This window comes from Cenococcum geophilum (genome assembly GCF_001692895.1).
Source record: "Cenococcum geophilum 1.58 unplaced genomic scaffold K441scaffold_99, whole genome shotgun sequence".
Lineage (NCBI taxonomy): Eukaryota > Fungi > Ascomycota > Dothideomycetes > Gloniales > Gloniaceae > Cenococcum > Cenococcum geophilum.
Genome location: NW_027137657.1, coordinates 137,700 through 156,117, shown reverse-complemented (window position 1 = coordinate 156,117; position 18,418 = coordinate 137,700). Strand labels below are relative to the sequence as shown.

The following is an 18,418-nucleotide window of genomic DNA, read 5'->3' as shown; positions in this document are numbered from 1 at the left end:
AGGTAGTATGGAAGATACTAAAACCAATTAAACTATAGTATAAGAGGTAGCTAAGTTATATAATAGATTACGGGACTATAACTTAAAACGTAGGAATATATATAACGTACCAACGTATTAACATACTAACGTACTAGCGTACTTAATATATTTACTAGGCGCAGTATTGTATATTTAAAGGACCACAGTCTCTACCTTAGATAGTTCTCTCTTTGTAGTAAATCTTAGAATATAATTAGAGTTAATCTATTAGGTAACTACTTTACTAGGTTATATTTACGTTATTGACTTCTTATTTACCTATATACCTAGCCTATTAATAAGTCTACCGTAGTATCTACTACAAGACTTTATTATATATTTACCACCTAATTATAATATTAATAAAGTCAAATAATATACTACCTAGAGTAGCACCTATAATAAGGCCTGGAGAATTAACCTTTAGATCTTAAGGAGATATAAATATTATAAAATACGGCAACTTATAGATAGTTATAATAGGCAGACTTAAGGAAGTAAATAATTATATTAATATTGATTAAATAGGATTTAAGGCAAAAATTAATAACTTTAGAATGATAAAAATTAAGATACTATTAATTAAACAATTCTTAGTATTACGGCACTAGCAGAAAATAGCAGAACTTAGTAGAACTTTACGGTCACGTAACTAAAGGACCGTATAAAAGAACCCTACTTTAACCGGCGCTACTCTCCTTCTCCTTTCCTTTCTCTAGCTTTAGACCCCTATTTATAGACTACTAGTTATACAGGCTTGCGCGCGTTGTATTACTATATTAGTATCTTAATTAACTAAGCCGCTAATATTATTTAAAGCTTATTACTACTCTTTCTTTCTAAGAAGGAACTTAAATATATTTATAGACTATAATAGAGTAAGGATATAGAAATGGACCCAAAGGATATATAAGAATAAAATACGATCTTAAAAACAGGATAGAACTAAAAGGTTATATATAATACAACCTAAAGGACCTACACGGACTAGAACCCCTAAAAAACCACCAGAAATTACCTAATACCCCTATTACTATGCTAAGAAATATAGTAGTCGGCAAAGTAGCTATAGAACCATTAACTATCTCTAATAGGAACTAGATCCAATGGGCCTACTATATAAAAATAGTAAGGTTTAGATGCTATTTAAAGTAAATTTACGGCAGAAAATTCTTATAAGGAATTACGATAATTCTTTAGGTGGCTACTATAGTTGAGCTAAAATAGTAGAACTACTTTAACGTAAATACTATTAGCTAAAGCTTAAATAGGAAATAAAAGAGTATATTAGCTATTATAAGAAGTGTTAAGTATATAAAATCCGTAGGTATAAGCCATGGAGTTTACTTAAATTGGTTCCCCCCACTAGTAAGCCTTAGTAATATTACGCCATAGATTTTATTATAGATCTCCTGCTATTTAAGAATAAGCAAGGATAAATATATAATTTAGTCCTTATACTTATTAATAGGTTTTCAAAGTACGTTTAATATCTTCCTATTAATAAAATTATTAATATATAAGCGCTTATAAACCTAATTAAGGAGAAATGCTTTCTTAAAGGAGACTAGCTATACTCTATTATTACTAATAAAGGCAGCATCTTTATAAGTTAATACTAGCTAAATTTATACTTTTATTTAAAGACAGACTACTATTATAGTATAGCTTTTTACCTATAGACGGATAGGTTAACGGAACGCTAGAGCTAGAAACTAGAGTTTTATCTACATATATATTTAAACTATTAGCAGAATAATTAGTATAAGCTACTTCCATACGCGAAATACGCTTATAACTTAAAGTAATATATATTATATTAGTTTATACCTATTTAGATTATCTATAGTGTCTATAAAGGCTCAGTTAAAAGAACAGAATCTATTAGTAGCTAGTGAACGAGAATTCCAAGACGAGGTCTGGAAGAAGGTTAAGGAAAGGACACGTCTATATATATAAGCCAAGGCTCGGCTCGGCCGAGCCCCTAACTAGGGTCTGTAATAGTGCCGTAACAGTGTCTAATTATTAGGATTTGATGGTATACTTAATAATTACTAGCTAAGGCCGTATAATTAATTATAGGACCCTACTAGAAAGTTTAAAGATATCTACTAAAGAGTATAAAGATACCTTAAAGTATAAATATAACTAGTGGAGTAATTACCTAATAGATTAACTCTAATTGTATTCTAAGATTCACTATAAAGGAGAGAACTATCTAGGTAGGGACTGTGGTCCTTTAAATACACAACCGTACTCCTAAGAAATCCCCTTTGTACGTAAGGTACGTGTTATACGTATTATACGTACGTTCCCTTTATACACTCCGTACATTGCGTATAACGTTATATAACCTCGGTTACCATTCCTTATCACATAGCTCTATGGGCTCCATTCTGGACCGTGCCTAAATTAACTAACTAGCTTCTTCCGACTTCTCTCCTAGTAGTCGTAACATTGTACTTAAAGCGTCCGTAACAAAGTTAGTAAAACCTAGAGACTTTTAATAAAGGACTATAGATTTTAAATACTAAAAATGTATTGCGATTACTAGATTATATATCTATAAGTAGCTTTAGATTTTTTTTAAGCTCTGGAATTAATTATGTGACTTTTATATAGCATTTTGGCAAAAAGTGTTATTTTTGGCATGACCTCGGCACGGACACTTTTGACGAGGGACTGTATACACTTAAAATCCGCCTAACCCGCCCAAACCTTCTGCAAAGGCTCCGTCCTAAACTGGTTTAGTGCGTTCGGTAGAAGACCTGGGGTCTTCGACATAACTTTTCCCGCGGTTCTCCGCAATCAACACGCTTCAACCCCAACAATGAGATGCAGCTACAGTACCACGCGAACGGCGGAAGCTGACAAATTGCGTTCTTTCGATAACTTTTTGAAGGATCAGCAACTTTCCAGACCCACAAAAGCGGAAAGAAAATGCAGGGTTGATGAGGGGAGTCGCTCGGCAAACCTTGAAACTTGCTCACGTACAGCGACCCAATGAGACCGGAGCAAATGTTGCCGTCCGGTAAGATTGGAATAATCACGACATTCGCCTCTTCGTGATCCAAGCAATTAGTGCTCAGGTTCGAAAGCGGATAAGGAAAGAAGCATCTCACGCAATGTCACAATCTTTAAGGCACGGCGCTTCCCATTGGTTGCCCAGTCCTTCGTTTCGACCCCTGATTCTGAGGCCCAAGAGAGTTCGCTTTAAGTACAATAAAATCTACTCTAGCTGAAGTGGATGATCTTCCCCTCCATTAGAACGGTCCAGGGGGCAGAACAATGATTGCCTACCCCCAAGTTCCCTACTGGATTTGACGTCGCAATTGTCTAACCACAGGCTGGCAGGCTAACGACAAGAGGTGCAGCTTGGGCTTGATCAAGCTGATCAATTGAAGGCATAAACTGCAGTGCACCACTACCGGAGGCTTGTTATAGGCTTGGCGTTTCTTATCGTTACATCCGGGCTTGTTCTCAGACAAAGAACGGTGTGATCCTCTTGATGTGCTCTGCCTTGGCAACATGCCATCCCTCCGTGTGGCCACCGATGGAAAGGAATCCTTTCGCCGTGGCATCTTTGTTAATCCAATCCAGCAATGGCTGGACATAGCCCTCTTCATCCCCACCCAATGAATGAAAGTCTTTATCACTTCCTCTGACTTGCAAGTAATTCCGGTACTCTTCCCGCATCTCCTCCGACGGCAGAGCTACTCTTCCGGAAAAAACAGCGGCTACAGCAACTGCTTGGAAATCATAGAGGTTGAAGGTTGAGACGTGGTAAGGTAAACCGATGAAGACGAGTGTCGGATCGGGGATGTAGAAGACATGCTTGTGCAGATTGTGCACTCGCCATCCGTCCGTGACTAGAATGGTATCGCTTGCTTCTTCCACTGGCGTATTGTCCTCGTGAAAAGATGAGAGAAATGGAAGGGTGATGTGATATCCAGTACAAACAACAACGAAGTGAATGTTGCAGAGCTGTTGACCGGACTCCAGTGTTATGGTACCCGGAAGCGGATCATCGTCGAGCAGATGCGTTGCTTGATGCTGACAGACGTCTCCGTCGAACGAAGCTATTACTCCGACTCGAATGCCATTCTCAGGTAACAACTTCGCTGAAAGGTCGAATCCGCCTCCACGGGAGCTTTGGTAGATTATTCCTGCAACAGGTCCTAGTTCCCGCTCGATGTCCGTGGAAGAAGTGCCGGCTCCAATGAGAAGAATGTTCTGGTGACAAGGTCAGGTGAGAACGCCATCAGCAGGTTAGGAACTTGCCTTTCCCCGAAATTCATCAGGCTTTCGGTAGCTTCTACTATGCCAGATTCTTGTAGGCCATGCTGCTCTCCAGTCTTTCAAGCCCAGAAGATCCGGAACCCGAGGAGCGTGATGATGACCAGAAGCAACTACACCGTCGAATTCTTAGGACGGTCAGAAATCTCTTCAAAGTTCCAGATTTTACTACATACCCGCACGCTTGACGAGTTCATAAAACCTCCAGAAACCGAATCATCGCGCAGTATGATATAGGTTAACCGCCATGTTTTACCAACTTTTTAGACATCCGTGACTCTAGCTCCATACAAGGTGATGGCATCAACTCCTGTCGTCCGTGACATGTTCTGAATGTAATCCTCGATGACAGGGTGATGAACAAAATCCGGAGTTCCAGAAGGCCATGCGCTGACTTCTGTCTGGAGCAACCGAGTGGAAACATTGTTCGTCAGTCCTAGATAGCATGGACTCTTTCAGGATTAGCGAAGCTCATTCAATGTTGAGGATAGCCTAACCCTGGGGGAGACTGCTCAAGATCCGGTTGCGAATTTTTGGGATACACTTCGCCTTTGGACGCTAAGATCGAGGGAAATTCTGGCCCGATAGGACGGCGCTCATCGAATACCCCAGCGCCTAGTCAGATTCGAAGAGTCATAAAAACGATTGGATCTATCTACCATACCCCTCCAGGTTTAGAAAGTCTTTCAAGAACAGTCACATCAACACCAACTTCAATCAAATGGGCCGCTGTCACAATACCACTGACGCCAGCTCCGATAATTCCGACGCGAAGAGGTCGCTGCTCTGCCATCAAGATGCGTACTGTATAAGGAGAGACTCGGAACTTTTAAATACTGGACTTTCTTTGAGCACGTTTTATAAATCCTCCTAGTACTACCCCGGTATAGGGTCTAACTAACGGGCGTGGCCTTTGAGAGGGAAAGGAAACAAGCTCGACACAAGCTCGTCCCAAGCTTGTCCGTGAAGCTTGACCAAACCTCACTTATTCAGGGACGGTATATGGTGGACTCTCGATGGCGCGATACTCGATATAGCGATAACCTCGTTATAATGACAAATATTCACTGCCAGGATTGTATCGCGCTATCGAGAGTCTACTATACCACGTAACCCACATTTCACCGGACTCGACCCGACCCGTCCGTCCGTCTGTCCGTGCCGTTCCAATGGCTTAGTTCAGACGATCGCTTGATGCCCAGTTTGTGCAACCAGCCACTGCTGAGTTGGTTGAAGAGTAAAACGAATGTATGTAGATGCATTTTATTTGATCTATCAACTAGCTTCTTCACAGTGAGATAGAGGCTAGCACGCAAGTGTCCTCAAGCCATGCTGCTTAAGACCAGTCTGTGTCTCTTTGGCCGCCCAATCAACCACCAGCGCAGGACATACAGCCTTCAGTAGAACACAAATGCTCTGAATTCAATGCTTTGCCGTGGTATTCCAGACCCTGCTGCGCCTAAATCAAAGGAGCAATGCGGGACTGCGAGTTCTTGCCCCTTTTCCGAATGGTAGGCCATGAAGATGGTGATTTCAGAGTCTAGCTGATCAGGCACCCAGTACCATTTGTGTTTGGGGTTGTAATGGACCTGGAAAACTTCGTTGGCAACAGTAGGGAATACTTCGTCGACAATGAAAAGGTCCTTTTCACGATCTACGCTCTTGGGGTCGCAGTAGGCCATTGGAAAGTCTCGACATGGACCCTCGAGCGGCTTCCATATACTATGCGATTGAGAGTTAGCGAGCGAGACTGGAAGAAGGAGCGAGAGATGCTGCTCTTACTTGATAACCTGATACCGCCGACTCGTAAGTTTCTCTCTGTCCTCTCCGAAATATTTGTCCAATCTCCCCTCAAGTTCCGCCGTTGTATAATCTATTATCCGTTAAACGTCTGACCCCCCAAAAGACGGAGAGAATCCCAACTCGCCAATATGTGCCGACAGCGACGGCTGCGGCTGGTCCTCATTCTTCTCCCCAATATTCCTCCGTGGAAACGACGCGGCACGTTTCCTCAGCATCCAGTCAAAGATCGTGACGTCTTGCGCACCAAGTGCCTTGCAGAGGCAGCTGTGCAGCTCCGGAAGGCAGACTTTCTCAATCCAGTCATCGTCATCGAAGTATTCAGGCTTCATCTGACTGCTGTCGAGTGAGGCAATAGTGATTCCATGATCTTTATACTTTAATCCAGCAGTTCTCAGATTGTGAATTTTGATTCCTGGGTGGGACTTAATGGTGAAGTTGTTTTGCGGGAAGCCGGGAGGGGCGGCATAGTGAAGGATGTATCCTTTCTCGTCAGAGTTGGTCTTTTCGTCCTTTCGGACATATCTGATTGAAGCTGATATCGCGTCTAACATTTTAAAAGAATTGGTGAGGTGATTCGGTCTTGGGATGCGCAGAAAAGAAGGAAATCCAGTCCTGGATGCACACTTGGTCCCAAAGACAATGTACAAAAGGTCTCGATCAGACACTAGATGAGTTAATGAAATAACGTATTTCAATCATGATATGCCCGCGGAATTGATTTGGAGTACTCTTGGGGCTGCATTGCGCCTGCGCACATGTCCATATGCAGCGCACCATTGATAGCCGAGCCCAAGTAACAAGCTCATGCCGGATCTGAGCAAATTCGAGAGATTTATGGCACGGCAAATGCTCCTCGTAGCTTCCTAGAGCTTTCACAGCCATAGATGATTGGCTAGGACAACGGAACTACCCGATGCCAATGTTCGCAAGGTCTAAGTTCGGTTTCCCTTGCATACAGACTGTGTTGATGCTCAAAAGCTGCTCTAGGTAAAGCAAAAATCGATGAATATCAAACCTCACGACTACAGCAATTGGTGCGGCATCTTAGCTTCTGCGACGTTCCCTAGGCTGTTACAAATGATGTGATCGTCGTAAAAGTCCAATGGCAACATTTACAGAGCGTATCATGGTTTTGACTTGCAGATACGGGATGGGGTTGATCCTCAGAATTGCGCAAATTAGAGCAAGAAACGACAACGGTCAAGCTGATGCAGATTCGATTTTCTCCAGCGGTTAATGCGGTAATGCCGGTTTCAAAATCATGAGGTTTGGATATAAGAAGCCAAGGGAACGCAAAGACTAAATCTTCAAATCCTCATCTTCAATCTTCAGAACCAAGTCAAAGTCTATCACATCAAGTTTCTTATCACAACCAACTTCAAAATGGCTCCAACCACCAATACTCAACCCTGGAAGAACGTCTGGCCACCAGCCGAGGGTGTTGCCGACCAAGCCGCCGTCATTCCAGAGGGTCTATCCTCTGAGGAGATGACCAACCAGCGCGCCTACGGAAGCCATGCTTCCAACACCAAGGGCAGAATCGTTCACATCAAGAAGACCCGTAAGTACATTCATGACCGAATTGCGCAATAAATCTAACCAGGTGATCTCGTAGAAATATGGTTGGAGACGGAGTGATGTTGGCTGGCATGATGTGTAAGGCTGTGAGAGTTTGAATTCGGGAGCTAGGTAGAGTCGGTCGTTACTGTACTTAAATACTTTGAACCTTAAATGACTTCATCCAAACTGTGAAGAGGTTGAGTGAATATCCTATAGGATGCGGGGCTTGGAATCCCGCTTTCGATCTGTTCGTATTATATTAAAATATCAACTCCTGCTTTGCACCTCTTTATCTGTGATCTGTAGTAATCAGCTGCATTTAGTGCTGCTTACCCTGGCTTGTCTAAATATTGCCCAACCTTATTAACCTAACTAGGATAAGCAAGTTTTAAGCGCATTGGCCCTCTATTCCCCCAGATAACGCGTTACCGTGTGGCAATCCCATTCGATGAATAGGCCTACTGCTTCTCCTTATCCTTTTCAACTAAATGGAACTCCTTTAAATTTGGTTTAGGGGGGTGTGGACTAGCAGCCCGGAATTTACTTTTCAACAACGGGTCGCTTTATTACCAATTTGTCTCGAGCAGTGAGGTTTTCAATAGGCGGAACTCCGGCCAATAAAATATTGGCATTTGTTAATATTTATAGTGTTAATATTAAATATTGGCAATAATTTAAATATAATTATTATAATTATTATAAATATAAATATCATATAAATTATTGGCATAGATTGGCAGTTTTATAATATAATTATATAACTTAAGATATAATCTAGTCACGTAATAGCGCCTTCGTATAACCTTTTAATATTAACTCTTTACTTTTACTTTGCTTTGTTAATATAGTAGCAACAATAAATAATAAATATATATATATATATACCCTCTAAAAAGATTATATAAAGCTAATATTAACTTAGGGCTCTTATTCTCTACAACGCTACCATTACTACTACCGCCCTTACCAGCGCTAACGCCAACCCCGCCCTTATTATAGGGTAGCAGCAGTTAGCTCCCTAGTGTTATAGTCCGCAGAACTATACGTTACTAGCCCTTTTAGGGCAGGATATAGAGTTTATATAAGGCGCAATCTCCCCTTATTAGATAGCTTTGTACTAGCCTTTATATATTAACGCCATCTTTATATAATCTTAGGGTTAGGTAATAAGTAACCTATACGCTATATGCCTTAACGCTTACCTAGGCTACTACCTATTTTTATTATATTATTAGGTACCTAATCACTTTAGCAGAATATATAAGAATTATAAATAGCGTAACTATATACGCCGCTACTTTATACAAGATAAGGATAAAGGTAATAATAGTAGACCTCTGCGCTCACTATAGGTAGGGCTTAATAGTAATAGTAGGGACTGTATAGTAGCGGCACTATTATTAATTAATAATAATAAGCCTAGGGCTACGGCCTAAAATATAATTATTCTTATATAAGATATATATAAACTTTTACTTAGTAAAAAAAACCTAATTTATATTATAAAAGTTAAATAGGTTGTTGTTTAAAGTATATTAGGTATAAGACTTTAGACCGTTTAGCATTTCCTAAGGAAGTAAGGTACATATAAAAGCCAAATAGTTTTACTAGACTAATATACTTATCCTTTACCTATCCTGTAGAAAAGTAAACAAAGACACTATAAGTTAAGTAGTAGCTCCCAAGATAATCTAGATCTTAAAGGGGATAATATTAAGCTCTATACTGTAATTGTCTCTATTAAAAGGTAAGGCTGTTATTAATATTATTATATACTATAATACAACCTATTATCGTTAATTTTAATAACGTTATCCCAACGGATAGTCCCTTTCTCGTTAAACAAAAGCCCGTAAACCCTAAGCAACCCTAAAACATCCAAAACCCATACTTAAAAGAAACGCATATATTACTTAAACGAATAACCGCTATAGGATAACTTCGGACAACGTACAAAGTAGCTACTTAGCCTAGTTGATATAAAGATATATAGTATCGCTTAGATATATCTTATCGCATAAGTAATAACAAGTTCTATACCTAAAAGGCTCTATCTTTCTCCTTAGCCGGAAATAAATATAAGCGGTCTAAATATATTAATAAAGCAGACGTAGAAAAAGGTAATTACTATTATAGGCCGTTATAAAGGCCTAATAAATAGAGTATTAAGTAAGCTACTGGGGCCAGCGGCATGCAAGGTTCGCAGTCCTTAGATTTAGTAGTACTGTGTTAACCAATTTTCCAGCTATATAACTAGCTTAGCGTGTTTTGGTATACTATAATAAATATAGTGCGCGATACCGTTACTAGGAGCTATAACTGCCTTAAACTAGATACTAAGGCTATAGCAAAGAAAGTAGAGGAACTACTTAAGGATAACCGCTTTACGCTTAGTAGCCCAGTTAGTACTCTACCTTTTACTATACCTAACTAACTAAGGCTAGGATGGAGAAATAAGATTTAAGGCGCTAATTATCGCACACTGTATTAAGCGCGTGTTCTTTAATACTGGGCTAAGGTCACTTGCCCTTAATAAAAATAATACTAACCTCTTTTCGCCTATTATAGCCAATACAATATAGCTTATATGCGTAGCGATTTAACATACACTTAAGGACTATAGAAGTAGAATATAAGTTATTTATAATTTTAAAGCCAACGCTATAGTTACAGGTAAAACTATAGGAAGCCTTTTACTATACTTACTAAAGCGTATTATAGATAGTTAGGAGCAACTATAGAATACCTAGAAGAGCTACTAACCTAAGTATAACAAAAGGCTACGTAGGCTACTTTTATAATAAGTTAATAAGATATAGAATGTAACTAGAGACAAAATGCTATAGACTTAGTAGACAATTAGTAATCCTTTTAAGGATACTATAGAAGATCTAAAGGAACTGGATCCCAAGTATAATAATAGGTTTACTTAATAACTGTATACTATAAGTATAAACATAATATTATATTAATCGCATCGCAACGTTATATCGCGATACTCGCTATATACTGTAGCACTTTACCACCATTTCCTATATTACAATATCCTACTATTTTAATTGTTATATGTGGGCTAATAAAGATAATATAATAGGGAAACGGTAGCCTAGTATATTTATCGCTAAGAATAAGCCCCGAAACCATATATAAGGTCTCCTTCTCGCAGTATACTAATAAGACGATTTTAATGCTATACGACTATAATATTAACGCTATTTAAGCGCGCCTTAAATAAATTTAAGGTAATAATAAATAGGAAACAGGAATTAATTACCGTATCTTGCGGTATACTTTTGCTAGCACATCGGGAAAATATTCGCAGGATGAGATTCAAGTAGACTTTGGTTTTCGCGTTTCGCGTAATTGACATGCAATTTGACCAACTCGACACGCAGTTGACCTACTTAACATGCAATTTAGCCAACTTAACACGCAGTTAACCTACTTGACAACTTTAAAAGCTAACTATATATTTCTTGACACGCAGTTAACCTACTTGGCAACTTTAAAAGGTAACTGTATATTTCTTGACATGCAATTAAGGTAAAGTTGTATGCCAATTACGCAAATATATATAATCTTATACAATCTTATATTGTCTTATTACTTAGAGGCTCTACACAAAGCTCTACACGAAGCTCTACGTACAGAGGCTCTGCACGAGGCTCTATAACGAAGCTCTACGTAGAAGGCTCTGCACGAAGCTCTACACGAAGCTCTGCACGAAGCTCTGCACGAAGCTCTGCACGAAGCTCTGCACGAAGCTCTACACGAAGCTCTGCACGAGGCTCTGCACGAAGCTCTGCACGAAGCTCTACGTAGAGGGCTCTGCACGAAGCTCTACGTAGAGGCTCCGCACGAAGCTCTACGTAGAGGCTCTGCACGAAAGCTCTACACGAAGCTCTGCACGAGGCTCTGCACGAAGCTCTGCACGAAGCTCTGCACGAGGCTCTACACGAAGCTCTGCACGAAGCTCTGCACGAAGCTCTGCACGAGGCTCTGCACGAGGCTCTGCACGAGGCTCTACACGAAGCTCTGCGTACAGAGGCTCTGCACGAAGCTCTACACGAAGCTCTACGTACAGAGGCTCTGCACGAGGCTCTATACGAAGCTCTATGTAGAGGCTCTGCACGAGGCTCTGCGCGAAGCTCTGCGTACAGAGGCTCTACACGAAGCTCTGCCTCGGGTCCCCGCTATATTACCGATAGCCTCTACACGTGCCTCTACCCTGTAGCCACCTTATTTTTTACCCTTCCTTCCTTACATTCTCCCTACCTAGGGAGGCACCAGAACAGCAGCCAGTAGAGGACCATCGCCAGAACCAGGACTAGACGACTGTCGCCAGAACTAGACGACCGTTGCCAGAACCAGACGACGACCGTTTGAATGACCAGCCAGCAAACACCACGAATGATTCAATCAATCGATCGATCGAATTGAACNAGAGCTTTAATATTGGCCTGTCACCGAATCAAATCAAGGCCTCCTAGGGAGGCACTCTAGACGACCACCGTTTGAATGTAATCAGGGCCTTCAATCGGGCCGACCCCTCCCCCAAATTGAATCATACACTGACACAGGCAGGCAGGTAGGTAGGTAGGTAGGTAGGCAGGTAGGTAGGTAGGTAGGTAGGTAGGCAGGCAGGTAGGAGAGGACCGTCGCCAGAACCAGACGACCGTTGCCAGAACCAGACGACCGTCGCCAGAGCCAGACGACAACGACTAGCCAGCGAACGCTATAAACGATTCGATCGATCGATCGAATCAAGATAGCACAGATAGGTAGGCACAAACAGGGAGATGCTGACGGGTAGGCAGATGCGACAGGTNGGCAGATGCAGANAGGTAGGCAGATACAGACAGGTAAGCAGATGCAGACAGGCAAGCAGATGTAGACAGGTAGGCAGATGCTGACGGGTAGGCAGATATAGACAGGTAGGCAGATGCAAACAGGTAGGCGATGCAGACAGGTAGGCAATGCAGACAGGTAGTCAATGCAGACAGGTNGGCAATGCAGACAGGCAGGCAATGCAGATAGGTNGGCAATGCAGACAGGTAGGCGATGCAGGCAGGTAGGTAAGTCAATAGGTAGATAGGTAGAAGAGAACCATCGCTATATTATATTAAATTATCTAAAATAATATTTATTTTACTAGCCTTATAAATAGCTTTAAAGTAGCTTTTATTTATTTAAAATATGCTATTAGTATAAAAGAGGTAAATATAATTGTGGTTGCCAAATGCGCAGATTAGTCGTTTGCAAAATGAATTAGAATCCTTGGCATGCAGATCCCCGATTTTTGCGCCCAACCCAACGTGTAAAACCGTGAGATAGCCCATTTCCACGTTAAACACGCCTTATTGTCAACATAGCGTCCCCATTTTCAGTCAGTAAGTTAAAGCCGACGTCGCCCTGCTATTTGCCCTATCTTAACGCGTTTCCTAGTATTGTAGTGCCTCGTATTGACCCTGCTCGTCGCGCGGATATAGTCCGTCTACTTAAATTAGGCTGGCGGCTAGGTGCTATCGCAGAACAGTTACACGTTAGTTAAGCTACCGTATATAACACCGAACGTTACCTTATGCGATATGGCCAACCTATTAGGCCTTATATACGGAAGGCTGGCTGGCTGGCGGCGTTAATAAGAGCTGATAGAGAGGCTCTCCTTAAACTCCTACTCCACGACAGTTAGAAATATCTAGACGAAATTTAGTACTGGCTCTATCACGAACGTAATCTTAACGTTACTTGTTCTATAATCTATCGTGTTTTAAAGAAGGAAGGGTGGTTAAGGAAGGCAATTAGGCGTATGGCGTAGGGCCGTAACTTATAGCTTAGAGAGCTCTATTGTGATAATATAAGACGGTTTCCGGCAGATATTGTGGTATTCCTTAACGAGGCTATTTTTAACGAAAAGACTGGCTGGTGGATAAGAGGGCGAGCTCTAGTTAGTGAGGAGGCGTGCTATAAGGGTGATCTTTAAAGAGGTAATACTTGGAGTATCTATGCGGCTATAACAATTAACGGCTGGGTTTGCTATTAAGTGTAACGGAACCTTGTAGCAGTAACTACGGTGGGTTCTGTCAATAGGCTAGGTGTGTAGGAAATGCAAAGACAGTAGTTAACAACGTAATAATAACTAGTGGAGTAGTTGCCTAATAGATTAACTCCAATTATATTCTAAGAATTACTATAAGAAAGGAACTATCTAGGTAGGGACTAAGGGTCCTTAAATACACAACTATACTCCTATAAAATCCTCCTTATACGTATTATACGTATCGTATACCGCGTATACTGCGTATACTGCGTATACTGCGTATACTGCGTATAACATTATATAACTTACTTACTATTCTTCGTTATATAGTTCTATAGGTTCTATCCTAAACCGTACTTATATTAACCAACTAGCTTCTTCTAACTCTTCTCTAAGTAGTTGTAATATCGTACTTAAAGCGTCCGTAACACTATCTCCCTCCTCTCCATCTTTGTCCTTAAAGATACCTAGCATCTCTAAGTCATTAGAGGTATAATGTCCGTCTAATTAATTTGGTTAATATCGTTACTTATAATGCCTAAAGCCTCTTCTTCTTTATAAGCGCAACGTCGTGCCCGCACTATTACTACAATATTATCGCTTAGTAAAATAATGCTATCTCCGTATTCTTATTGTACGAAAGAGGGGTTAGTGTATATCGCGTTGGCGAGTCCTTTATCTTAACAGCCCTCTTCTTATATAGAGTGCACTAAAGCAAACATTTAATTGTCCTGCGATGTTTGCTCTACTTTTAACGCTAAGTATACGCGTCCTATAACTCTTAATAGTTTCTAAGTTCCCTAAGTAATTTGTTATAGGGTCTTATATTTAATCCGCTGCTACGAAGCTTAATAATAAACTGTCTGTTGCTCTAGTGGAACTTTATTATTTATGTAACGCTAAGAAGAAGGCCGCTAATGCTTAATAACGGGCTCTTAACTTTCGTCTTACTGCGTCTACTTAGTTAATTTATCTTAAGAAAGTTCGTAAGAAGGTTCGTTTAAAGGAGTAGAAACTTATTTAATAAGGTTTATAGGAACTTAGCAATAAAAGAACGGATTCTCTTCTAATAGAGAAGGAAATAACTCTAAGTAGTTTAGCAGTCGCTCTTCCTGGGTCCCCCTTAGGTGACTTATTCTTTAGCAATTCTTCTTTATTAATATTGCTTAACCTTTTCTCTTTTAATACTCCTATACCTTTCCTATAGCGTTCTTTAAGTTCTCTAGTAGCTCCTAGGTAGTCTTATTATAGCCTATCTACTTTACTTTATACTATATTTTATTATCTACGTCCTTGTAACTAATAATCTTTAAAACTTACTATTTATCTTCTTCTTGTCCTCTGTACATGTCTACTTTATAAACTAGTAGCTTAATATTTCTATATGCTAGCTCTAGCATTACGATGTACTATATAGGGTAGATCTTTATCCTAGCTAGTAGGTTTAACTTAAATATAACCAATAAAATTTTCTATATAATTTTAAAAGGTCCTAGTCTAACGTGGTCTAACTTCTTACTTAGTTGTTAACTTTTAAAATTTTTATATAGTAGCTATACTTTATCTCCCTCCTTAAGATCTGGTCCCTCAGATCTCTTAGCATTGTAGTACTTTTTTATTCTTTACTATACCACCTTAGCTATTTCCGTAAGGTTTGCATAAAGATTTATTAAACTCTTTATTCTTTACTTAGCTATGCTACTTATCTTCTTTACTTAACGTAGCAATAATAAGGTCCTTAGCTTATATCCATAATTCGCCTTAAATAGTAACGTACCTATTTCTTCTTATAGTGTTATATTATATGCAAACTATATAACTAGTAATAGCGATACCTAATTGTTCTGTGCATGATTAATATAATGCCTTAGATACTGCTCTAGTGTCTAATTTAATCTTTTTATTTGACCGTTTGTCTATAGATAGTATACGGTGGAAGTTACTACTTAAACTCCTTGCTCTACTAAGAACACTTCCTAGAATGCTGCTATAAATCTTAAATCTCTATCTAATATAATTTTACTTAGTGCTCTATATCTTATAAACACTTCTTTAATATAGATTCTAGCGACATCTTCCGCTAATATTTCTTCTAAATATGCTATAAAGTATCCCTACTTTGTAAGCTTATCTATTATTACTAAGATTACGTTATAATCTTGTCCGGTAATAGAATCTCTTAACTTTAGTAACTTAATAATAAAGTCCTATAATATGACCTCCTATAGTCTCTCTAGTATTTTAACTGGTTATAGCCCTCTATATAGCTTATACCTTGTTAGTTTATTCCTTTAGTAATCTAAATATTCTTTTATAACTTATCTAGCTAGTCCCTAGATTTTATTAATAATATACTCCTCTTAAAGTCTTAACACTAAGCCTGTAGCTCCGTTATATCCTTAAGTTAGTCCCTTATAAAATAATTTAACAAACTCCTTTGCAATAGATCTCGGCACGTATATTACTTCTTAATTTTCGTACTACTCTAAGTCTAGATCCTCTACCTATATATCTTAGATCTTTTATATCTAATTACTCTTTAGTAATTTATAAATCTATTCTTCTTGTGTTGCTATAATTTTCGGATAATTATACCTAATTAATCTATCTATATCTTTTCGCAATAAAGCCCCTAATAGCTTTTCATCGTTTTATAGTTTAGCCTTTCTGCTTAGAGCGTCTGCTCGTGTATTCTCTATACCCTTAGTATACTAAATCTTAAAATGGTATTCTATAAGCATCTTTACCTATCTAACTTATCTATAATTAAGTTCTTTTGTTATTAGGAACCCCGTTAGGTTCTTATAATCCATCTTAACTATAAATAGTTTTTCTATACCTTATAAGAATGATCTCTATTCCCTTAATACTATAACTATACCTAATAACTCCTTATTATAGATGTTATAGTTTAGTTCCGGTAGTATTATCTTTCGACTATAATATACTACTAGGTGCTATCCATCCTAATATTTCTATAGAAAGCACGCTCCTAGTGTATAGTCTAATACATCCGTTTTAACTACTATCTCTAACTATAGTTAATAGATTTTAAGAACTGGCTCCTAAGTAAACAACTGTTTAATTTTCTTAAATAGTTCCTTTTATTCCTCTCCCTATATCCATAGTTCTTCCTTCTTCGTTAATCTTATAAGTGACTTAATATTCTTTAACCATTAAGCTATAAACCTTCTGCAGTAGTTACAGAACCCTAAAAATAATCTTAACTGTATTACATTTTCTGGTTCTTGCTAATTCACTATAGCCTCGATTTTCTTTAGATCTATACTAAGTTAGCCTAGTTTAATAATAAATCTAATAAAATCCGTCTTCCTGGTAAAGAACTTGCATTTCTTAATTACTACTAGCATCTATTCTTCCTATAGTCTCTTTAAGACCCATTTAATATGTTCTCTATATTCTTCCTTACTTATTAAGTAGATAATAATATCATTAAGGTATACCATAATAAATTCATCTAAGTGTTCTCTTAATACATTATTAATACGCTTTTAAAACGTTGCTAATGCGTTTATAAGCCCAAATTATATAACTAATAGTTTATATAGTCCTTCCTTTAACCTAAAGGCTGCCTTCTATTTATCGCCTTCCTTAATCCTAATCTAATAGTACGCCTATCTCAGATCTATCTTTATAAAGATTTACGCATTACCAATTCTATCTTAGATTTTACTAATTAAGGATAAAAGATACCTATCCTTTCTAGTGATACTGTTTAGCTGTCTATAGTTAATATATAGTCTAAGTTTTCTATTCTTCTTTAGTACGAATAGTACTGGATATCCCACTAATAACTGCGATAGTCTAATGTATCCTTTTTAAAGGTTTTCCTAGACAAACTCCTTAAGTGCCTATAACTCTTTTTCTGTTAACTTATAAGTTAGGTAGAACCTTAAACTCGTTCCTAGTTCTAACTCTATTTTATAGTCCCATGCTATATAATCTAATAGCTTTTCACTTTCTGGTAACTATAGCTTCTTACTATATTTATAATATCTCTTTAGTACATAACTTAATCCTTAATTGGTCTCCTTATATATCGCTCCAACCTAGTACTATACTAACTTAGTTTATTATCGCATTTTACGTCATTATATATCTTTAATATTAACCTAACCTATAACCCAATCAATCTTTAGATTATATTCTTATAACTAAGGTATTCCTAATACTGCCTTATTATTCCCCAATGGTAATATATTAAAAGACATCTTAATTTGTCTCCCTTTAATAGTTATCTAAATTGGTCCTGTTTTAAGGTTAATAATACCTCCTCTATAGGCTATCAGATCTCCTAAAATTATTACTAATAAGTAAGGGTGCTCCTTTTGCCTATATAGTAGTCCTATTCTTTTAACTGCTGCTAATAAGATATAGTTTCTTATTGCTCTACTATTAACTAATACTTTAAACTGCTAATCTTGCCAATTAACTCTTAGGTTTAGGTGTTGTCCTTAAATTCCTTTAAGGGTCTAAGGCTCTACTACTAGCTCCCTCTAGTTCTATAGGCCTCTACTTTTCCTAATTATTGGCTATTTAATCCTATTATACTTAGCTTATTCTTTAGCTAATGCCTAGTTTACTTTTTGTCTTTAATATACTATAGACAGGTGTTCTTTAGACATTCCTACCATTGTTATCTATCTAAGCATTCTTCCGTAAGGAATCTTCCTGGTT

The 18,418-nt window shown here is 38.5% G+C and overlaps 3 protein-coding genes across 3 annotated transcripts; 1 reads left to right on the top strand and 2 right to left on the bottom strand.

Moving 5' to 3' along the window:
- Positions 1 to 3,501: 3,501 nt before the first annotated feature.
- K441DRAFT_691368 (FAD dependent oxidoreductase) lies at positions 3,502 to 5,110 on the bottom strand (the record flags this gene model as incomplete). Its single annotated transcript, XM_067652473.1, has 6 exons — positions 3,502 to 4,254; positions 4,303 to 4,445; position 4,500; positions 4,587 to 4,767; positions 4,815 to 4,912; positions 4,982 to 5,110. 6 exons carry the CDS (start codon positions 5,108 to 5,110, stop codon positions 3,502 to 3,504), a joined length of 1,305 nt encoding a protein of 434 aa, XP_067496530.1.
- A 604-nt stretch (positions 5,111 to 5,714) lies between these two features.
- On the bottom strand, positions 5,715 to 6,671 carry K441DRAFT_682903 (uncharacterized protein; the record flags this gene model as incomplete). The annotated part of the gene is made up of 2 exons (XM_067651632.1): positions 5,715 to 6,039; positions 6,214 to 6,671. The coding sequence occupies 2 exons, from the start codon at positions 6,669 to 6,671 to the stop codon at positions 5,715 to 5,717; spliced, it is 783 nt and encodes a 260-aa protein (XP_067496529.1).
- A 766-nt stretch (positions 6,672 to 7,437) lies between these two features.
- Positions 7,438 to 7,801, top strand: K441DRAFT_671410 (uncharacterized protein). Its single transcript, XM_067650420.1, has 2 exons — positions 7,438 to 7,681; positions 7,736 to 7,801. The coding sequence occupies exons 1-2, from the start codon at positions 7,504 to 7,506 to the stop codon at positions 7,756 to 7,758; spliced, it is 201 nt and encodes a 66-aa protein (XP_067496528.1). The 5' UTR covers positions 7,438 to 7,503; the 3' UTR covers positions 7,759 to 7,801.
- Positions 7,802 to 18,418: the final 10,617 nt, after the last annotated feature.